This window comes from Pelmatolapia mariae, linkage group LG10_11 (assembly GCF_036321145.2).
Source record: "Pelmatolapia mariae isolate MD_Pm_ZW linkage group LG10_11, Pm_UMD_F_2, whole genome shotgun sequence".
NCBI classification, from domain to species: Eukaryota; Metazoa; Chordata; class Actinopteri; order Cichliformes; family Cichlidae; genus Pelmatolapia; species Pelmatolapia mariae.
In genome coordinates, this window is record NC_086236.1 from 49,855,525 (window position 1) to 49,864,679 (window position 9,155).

General features: G+C 46.2%; 1 protein-coding gene across 2 annotated transcripts in view; it reads left to right on the plus strand.

Moving 5' to 3' along the window:
• Positions 1-8,913, plus strand: part of LOC134635869 (teashirt homolog 1) — a 36,103-nt gene extending 27,190 nt beyond the window's left edge. For both annotated transcript variants that reach the window (XM_063485501.1, XM_063485500.1), the window contains exon 3: positions 3,722-8,913. In XM_063485501.1, the coding sequence (XP_063341571.1) occupies positions 3,722-7,257 (3,536 nt within the window). In that variant the 3' untranslated portion in view covers positions 7,258-8,913. The remainder of the gene's footprint in view (positions 1-3,721) is intronic.
• The last annotated feature ends 242 nt before the right edge of the window (positions 8,914-9,155 follow it).

Here is a 9,155-nt window from a genome sequence, read left to right on the forward strand (position 1 = left end):
GACAGCGGCCAAATGGTGAAGCTCTGCGAGCCTGACAGAGAGTTTTATTGATTTAACAACCAGCAGACTCGCAGCAAAGAGAAAGGAGAAAGCAAAAAAAAAGGAAAAAATGGGTGGGGCGGAGAAAGATACAAAGTTTTGAAAAGGAGTGATATGTTTCTGCTCTGCTCCTCGCCAAAAAAGCTGACGTATCCCGCTGGTTGTATTTCATTTGGTATCATTTACAAAAATCAAGTCATACACACACACACCAAAAAAAATTACGCTGCGTGTAGACGGAGAAAATGTTTAAGAGATGATCTGTACATAGGTTCATCGCTCTGTCTCACTGTGAGGCCCAGTGTTGTGTTGAGGCAGCAGGCAGGGCGTTCACCGCAGACTTTTCATCAGAAAACATGATATCAAACATAACAGGGCACTGCACAGACTCGTCTCTGGTGTGGTCCCTGAGTGCTCGCGTTAAACGCACAAACTTGATCACGGATTGCGATAGCAAACATCTGTAATGGCGCACAGCGCTCTGCAATCTTTACATATTAGGCAGAAGTTAGAATCAAGGGTGCTTCATGGGTGCATTAGTTTGGGTAGTCCTTCAGGAACTATCTCATTTAAATATGAATAATAATAAATGAGGCAGATGGGAACAAAACACATACTTGAGCTCTTTTATAGCTCTTATCTCTAATCAAATAAGGGTCTGTGTTCCAAAGTGTATTTGGTAACCAGAGACATGAAAACCTTTGATAATGCATGCATTACAGCTCTATTAAGTGTGTATGTCAATCTATTTGTGCATTATGCATTTTTAAAAGAGCTCTTTACAACACTTAAAGGGGCTTCTACAAACCCATTTTGCTACTTTACAAATTTTATAAGCCTTTTTGTTAGCGCTACATTAACCCTCTGAGCAGGTACCAGGAGATCAGAGACACTGGGTGGATAAGTCTTGCTTCCTTTCCCCGTGTTGTTGCTGTTGTTGTTGTTGCTGGTGATCTGGCGTGGCTGGTGGCGGGCTTGATTGCAGCTGCTTGTGACAGTGAGTCTGCAGTCCTATCCTGGCCGCACTGCCGCCTGTCTCCTTGATGGCGGCACGTCCCCGAGCAAAAGTGACAGGCGCTTTGGCGCCCGTGCAGATGGCCCTGCTCACAGCCATCACCCACTCGGCAAACCAAACCGCCAGGGACGGCACGCCAGCCCTTCCCGGGCCCGCCCCTTGCTGCTGGTGTTGCTCTGCATATGTGCATCCAGGAGAAGAGAAGGGGCTTAATCTGGCCGCCACTCACAATTGCACTTCTTCAAGTTGCGGGTGATTGAGTTGGTGCGTAGCTTCTAATATTTGTTGGATTTTAGCATCCTGTCAGAATTCATGCGGCATCTCAAAACAGATGGAGAGATCATTTATTTCAGACTCAAGTTTCATCACGAACGTTGTACGTTTATGGCTTGCGAAGCCGTCCACTTGCTGCCTGTGATTTTTACAGATGTCTGTCTCTGCCAGTCTTTTGTCTGTGGGCTTTTGATATCTCCCTCTTTGTTGTTTCCATGACAACATGGCAGGACAGGAATTGATTGACAGGGATCGTCAAAGGGTTCCCTGGCGACCTGCTCATCGTTCGAAGCCCCTCCCTGCTGCAGTCTGTGTTTTGTCACTCACCCAGGGATATTTCTGATCTGCTGCGTCTCATTCCTGCTGTCTGTGTATCTGCGAGTGTCTACTTATTAAACACTGCCAGCTATTGGGGTTTAGCTGGTTTTTTTGGCTGCAGCTGATGTGAGTGACTCACATAGGTAATTCCTACTGTATGCTTGCACCGTTCCTGTGGGCTTGAGAAGAATGGATAGCCGTTCTGCAGGATGCTTTGTATATTAAAAAGGCTGATATGTATTGATAGCCTCCTCTTTTGGAAGCGGGTTAGTGAGAGGGAAGGCACTGTAGCAGAAGACACTCTGCAGATGTGTTGTAGAGAGTACAGCACATAATGCTAATCTGCTGTGTTAGGGATTTTCAGGAGTTTTAGAAACTGTCTCGGTCTCAGTCTGTCAGTGGGATTGAAGCGCAGCCAGGTTCTCCTGTAGTGCTCTCATTTCACAGAAATCCTGTCAGGCGTTAGGGGAGTATGTTGCTCATTTGGAAAAGGGTGTATCAGTAGCACACAGCGAACTCAGACTTATAGGCAATATTATGGTCGGTGGGTTCAGGTTCGCGCTGTAAGAGCAAATGTGTACGAGTGGGGGAAAAGAAATGCATAAAGTACACACATGGGCACGGAAGGTGAGCATGCGTGCGGAGTCGCAATCGCAAACAGGCACTTACGGAGGCACTCACACGTACGCACATGCACATCATCACATACTCACAGTTGATGGTGCAGCTGCTCACCTCCTCCCCCGCCGCCAACCACCACCCTCCACCCTCCACCCATCTCCTCTCAGGCAGCAGTAAATGGTGCCAGTGTATATATATCAGGTATTATGTCCACTTAGATTATGATATGACAGGTTAGCGTGCCGTTTGAAGTTGACAGCACATCTGTTTCATCGGGAGAGACTGATACTGGCATGTAGGACACACATCTCACCATGCAGGAAGGAGATAAAGGAAGAAGCTAGGGGGCCGTCTTTCCTGTCTCCCTGCCTCACTCACCCTCTTCTTTCTCCCTTTTTTTTCCTCTCATTCCGCCTCTCCCCACCCAACAAACCCACTGCCTCCTGCTCACTTTTTCTTTCTCTCCCACGTCTTCTTCTCATTCACTTATTCTCCCCCTAACCACCTCCTGTCTGCGCAACTTGCTAATGCTTACTGTGCCTTTCTTTGCATGCACACACACACACACTCACAAAAATGCACACCTCCAAATGCACGTAGTCTGTCTTTCAATCTCGTTTGTCTTTACGTTTTCTTTTCCTTGAAACCTGTTACATCTTATTTCTGTTTCCGCTTGGCTTTTTTTCTTTGATCGAGTGTTTGCCTTCCTGTTTTAATCTGTCTTTTTAAGACATTGTCCATGTTGTCGTGGATCATCGAACAGCTGGAGTGCAAATATATAAGCTGGTTGCAACGATCGGTAGCATTTGTATCACTCTCAAACCAGAGAGCATTGTTTTTCCAGTTCCTGCATAGTAGCACAGTTGAAAATGGCCGTCAGCTAATTGGAGTGGGTTAGGAAAACTGTGATATCTCCAAAGTGGTAATTTTTTTTTTCTGTCCCTCTCCAGTCGAATAACTTGAATGGGCGAGGAGCTAGGCTTCATGGACTAGATGAGTGAGATGCAGTACAGGCTTGGAAAAGTGAGAAAGAAAGAGAAAGGGAGGGAGCTGAACATGCAAGCATGCAGCTGGCTAACAAGGCCAAACAGCCAGTCATTTCCTGGGGAACATGAGGCATGTGTGGAGGAATAGATAGTTGGGAAGGAAAAGGACAACTGTCAGAAGCTCAGTGATTTATTTTTCCCTTGGAGGTTTTTTTCACCACTGGCTTTCAGAGACACATGTGTGCAAAGTACACACAAAGTCATGTATGCATGCAGACATATATGCACACTCACATTGGGTGAGAATAAAAGCCTGCATTTCCCACCATTGAGCATTCATTCCATGTTATTTTGACAGTGGTCCTGTTAGTGTGCTGTAAATCTTTAATTTCACTGAGCTGACCTCTTTTCTTCTCTTCTCCCCCCCCCATTTTTATCTCCTCTCTCTTGCTGTCTCTCTGTACTCCAGCGTACATGCCCGAAGACGAGCTTAAGGCAGCTGCTCACGATGAGGAAGAGCACCTGCAGGATGACGGCCTCTCATTAGACGGCCAGGACACTGAGTTCCTCTGCAACGAGGAAGAAGAAGACGTGGATGGGGGCCGACCACCTAGCTACAGAGACTCCCCACTCAGCAATGGCACTAACCCTGATGCTGGATACGGGTCTCCGCTTAGTGATGCTAGCGACCGACTTGCAGACTTCAAGAGCACCTCTTCCAGGGATGGTCAGGAGAGGGAGGGCTCAGCTTTTCCCTTCCGTCCCAACAACGGCCTCTCTTTCCAGGATAGCCTGGCACAGATGAAGGCCGTCTATGCAAACCTCATCTCAGATGCCTCTTGGTCTAGCATCACAATGGACATCATGAAATCTAAGCCTGCTGCAGCTGGCAGTGTCAACAGTGCCCTCACTAGTCCAGAGCCTGCCTCTACTGCCTCTGTGTCCACAACTACAACCATAAATAAGAGCAGTGGGGTCAACATGGCTAGCAGTCACCATAATGGCAAGACCTCCAGCACCACTGTCAACCACACAGGGAGCACAAGTGGCAGTACAAATGGCACAGCAGCTAGCTCTGTTAGCAGCCACAGTGCAACCAGCAGCAGTGGGAGCAGCAGTGCTGCTGCCAGTAATGGTAGTGGTGTAGCCTATGACTGGCATCAGGCAGCACTTGCCAAAACACTTCAGCAGACCCCCTATCACCTTTTACCAGAGCCTAGCCTCTTCAGCACAGTGCAGCTCTACCGACAGAACAACAAGCTGTATGGCTCTGTTTTTACTGGTGCAAGCAAGTTCCGCTGCAAAGACTGCAGTGCTGCCTATGACACACTGGTGGGTTTGACGGTCCACATGAATGAGACGGGCCACTATCGAGATGACAACAAAGACAAAGAGGAAGATCAGGGAAAGCGCTGGTCCAAACCACGTAAGCGTTCCTTGATGGAAATGGAGGGGAAAGAGGACGCCCAGAAAGTTCTGAAATGCATGTACTGTGGCCACTCATTTGAATCTCTGCAAGATCTCAGCGTTCATATGATCAAGACCAAGCATTACCAGAAAGTGCCTCTCAAAGAACCAGTGCCAGCCTTGGCCACTAAACTGGTACCCACTTCAGCTAAAAAACGTGCTATCCAAGATGCTATAGTCTCTCCATGCTCCCCAGACTCTATCCATGCTGGTAGTGGTGGTGGAAGTGTCTCTCTTGGGGATGTTGGCAAAGACGCAAAAGCTGCAGCTAACCCCTATGTTACGCCAAACAACCGCTATGGCTACCAGAATGGTGCCAGCTACACATGGCAGTTTGAAGCTCGCAAAGCACAGATTCTAAAATGCATGGAGTGCGGGAGCTCCCATGATACATTGCAGCAGCTGACTGCCCACATGATGGTTACAGGTCACTTTTTGAAGGTCACAAATTCTGCTTCCAAAAAGGGCAAGCAGCTAGTCTTTGATCCAGTGGTGGAAGAAAAGATTCAGTCTATCCCATTACCGCCAACCACCACCAGACTCCCTGTTCCCAGTACGGTTAAGTCCCAGCCAGTGTCTCCTGCACTCTCCTCTGGCTCAGAGGAAAAGAGGGAAGCGGGTGAGGATGAAAAAGTCGAAGGAGGCGAGCAAGTGGAGAAAAAAATCAAGGAAGAGAAAGACGACTCAGGTGAGAAATCTGAGACTGACACCACGTCGTATAAATACCTTAGAGAAGAAGACCTGGAGGAGACCCCTAAAGAGGGTTTAGATATTCTCAAATCCCTTGAGAACACAGTATCTAGTGCTATCAGCAAGGCTCAGACAGGCACGCCCACATGGGGTGGCTACCCTAGCATTCATGCGGCCTACCAGCTGCAGGGTGCTGTGAAAAGCTCAGCTACTGTTCTACCCCCGACTATCCAGAGTGTTCAGATGCAGCCAATGTTTAACAGTGGTCTACGAAGTCTAGTGAGCGACCCTAACTCAGTCATCCACTCACCTCGGAGCCCTTCCTCTCCTACTCCCCTAAGGAGCAATGTCACCGCCATGGAGGAGCTCGTGGAGAAAGTGACAGGAAAAGCTGCCACTGTGAAGAAAGAAAAGGAGGAGAAGATGGTGAGCCTGGAAAGATGCCGACAACCATCGCTGGGAAAATCCCCTTCCCCTGCACTGAGAGAACAGCGAGAGCATTTGGCATCTCCAAATGACCTTTCCGTAGGTAAACCATCTGGTATGAGAAGTAGCAGCCCGGGCAGTGTAGATTCAGAGCTTATCTGCAAGAAGGAGCCCAAAGAGAGCCTAGTAGATAGCCACAGCAACCATTCAAAGAATGGATCTGAGACGTGCCAATCCCCAGTAACTAACGGAAACAGTCTTGGCATCATCACCGATCACTCACCTGAAAGTCCTTTCATCAACCCTCTTAGCGCACTCCAATCAATCATGAACACACACCTGGGGAAAGCCTCAAAACCAGTAAGTCCCGCAGCAGATCCACTGTCTATGCTTTACAAAATCAGCAACAGCATGATGGAAAAGCCAGCTTTCAACCCAACTCCTCAGGGCAAGCCAGCTGAGCCCGTCAACCACTACCAGCTGTATGAAAATAATGACCAGCCCATAGACCTGAGTAAAAATAAGTCCGCCACTAATAGCAACAACAACAACAACAAAAGCAGCAGTGCACTTTTGACCAACAGTAGCGTAAATGGTAACAAACCCCTTATTTCCCTCCCTGACACAGTCTCCTCACCCCTGAGAGAGAACGCTCTGATGGACATTTCAGACATGGTAAAGAACCTCACCGGGAGACTTACGCCCAAATCTTCAACTCCCTCCTCCATCTCAGAGAAGTCGGACGCTGATGGCAGCGCGTTTGAGGATGCCCTCGAGGACCTCTCCCCAGTGCAGAAGAGGAAAGGGAGACAGTCAAACTGGAATCCCCAGCATCTCCTCATTCTGCAGGCACAGTTTGCGTCTAGCCTGAGGGAGACCCCAGAGGGCCGCTACGCCATGACCGACCTGGGCCCTCAGGAAAGGGTCCACATCTGTAAATTCACGGGCCTCTCCATGACTACCATATCCCACTGGCTGGCTAATGTCAAGTACCAGCTGAGACGAACTGGGGGCACCAAGTTTCTCAAGAACATGGACTCGTGCCAGCCCGTGTTCCTCTGTGGTGACTGTGCCTCTCAGTTCAGGACTCCCTCCTCCTATATCAGCCACCTGGAGTCTCACCTGGGCTTCAGCTTGAAGGACCTGTCCAAACTGTCAGCTGAGCACCTACGGGAGCAGCAGGCTGCCTCGAAGGTGATCACAGACAAAATGACATTCGGCAGCCCCCTGTCAGCCTTGACCACGCCAGAGGACGACACAGGCTCCGTGTACCAGTGCAGACTTTGCAATCGGACATTCGTCAGCAAACACGCAGTCAAACTGCACCTCAGCAAGACCCATGGCAAGTCTCCAGAGGACCACCTGGTGTTTGTCACCGCTTTGGAGAAACTGGAGAAGCTAGACAAAATGGAGAAGGTTTAAACAATGTCTCGAGCTGAGAGTAAGGACTGACAGCTGTGGAACTGACTCGATTTTCATTGCACTAAAAATGATGTTGTTCACAGTTACTGCACTGGGCCGAACTGAGCCGCCAGAAAAAAAAAAAAAATCAAGTCTTATTATTATTAATTTTTTTTTGTGATAACTGCCTGACTGGACCATGTCTTTTCATGTCAATTTGTTTTTGTTTTGCCAAGCTTTTTTACACTTATTTTGTAATATATTTATATGCTATTTGTCTGATCTGTGCATGTATTTTAGTGAATCAAGGTTAAACACGAGATTTTAATCTTTTCATGGCAAAAATACAACTACTGCTTCAACGGTAAAAGTGGCGAGTGGACAGAATTGGTGGAAAAGATAACTGTATATTACTTGATATGAAGAAGGTGGAAAATTCAATGTATACACCAAAAGAATGAAAGAATACCCCGAAAGACTGAAGTAGCACCTTAGACAGTTGAATTTGTAAAGAGAACATGTTTTGAAATATCTTGCATTTGTCAAAATCAGATTTTAAAAGATCAAGGATTATCAACCCCCCCACCCCACCCCACCCTCTTTCCTTCTTGGGTTTCTGTCACAGCAATGTTTTTGATGATGAATGGCCTGCTCATAAATCTGTCAGTGTAAAAAAGAGAAAAAAAAAAGATCACATGAACATTTGGAAAAACTGAAATGCTGCTTCTGGTTCTGAGTCAATCAGTGGAAATGAACGGCCATCGGTATGCAAGTTTGCTGAAGAAACTTTTTCCTTGTTGTGAAGTATCACCTCATAGCAATTTTCCAGTTGTATGGTTTGTTACAACTTTTCTCTTTCTAAACTGTGTCGCTTTATTCAGCTGTAAAGAGAACAGTCCGTCACGTGTAAATGATTACCAGTGAAATGTCAGTACTCCATGAGACATATCTTACCATTTGAAAAACGGCTCAAAATTGTTTGTATCTTAAGGTGTGTGCATTCTTGAACTTTTATATTGTCATTTTTATATACAAAAAGAAAAAGCTAAAAAATAAAAACAGATGGTGTACATAGATATATGCTGTAGAGCTACGAAATGACCTTTTTTTAAAGAAAAATACAAATTTAGCTTCTTTGGCTTGGTTTACAGAAATGATTTTAATTATTACTTGCATCCAACTTGATGCATGAAATGGTGTGGAAAATAAATAAGCGATGCACAATGACTATACATTTCAATGTTTTATCGACAATATTGTAAAGAAAGAAAAAAAAACACGACTTTTTAGCACCGATTAGTTTGTTTCATTTTTCTTTTCTCTCTTTCTCTCTCTCTCTCTCTCTCTCTCTCTCTCTCTGAATTGTAAAATAAACCCCAAAGCAGTTGTTAACAGTCAGATTTTTGTGGTTGTGTGTTCTTTTGTCATGGCGGTGCACCGAACTCAAAATGTAAAAACTCGGCTTTGTAGAATTTGCTCTCGTGCAAAGTCAAGTGTGTACACCCATGTCAAATCCTAACCCAGTGTAACAGGATTTCCTCTAGTGGCTATTCTTAGCAAACTGGAGGTGAGATTCGAAACGTCTCGCTGCTGGTACATATTCTGTGTTCTGTAACAGGCCTGCTTTTATGTTTTTCCCAAATTGTTAGACAAAATAAAAGTCACTGGTGTCATACTTACAACTGATGACTGAGCCGCATCATACCACCAATGATTATAATGATGAAGATGACGGGGATGATAAGCCTGTAAGGGTGCCTATTGTACAGTAAGAAACCCATGCTAGGCTTGTGACTGGCCTTCGGAGGGCCGTTCTGAAAGAATCAGTGTTGTATTAATGACGGCAGTGTATTTTTTGCGTGTCTTCTTGGAGCAAAATCAGATGGCTGTCTGTTCTGCTTAAGTTTAAAAAAATGGGG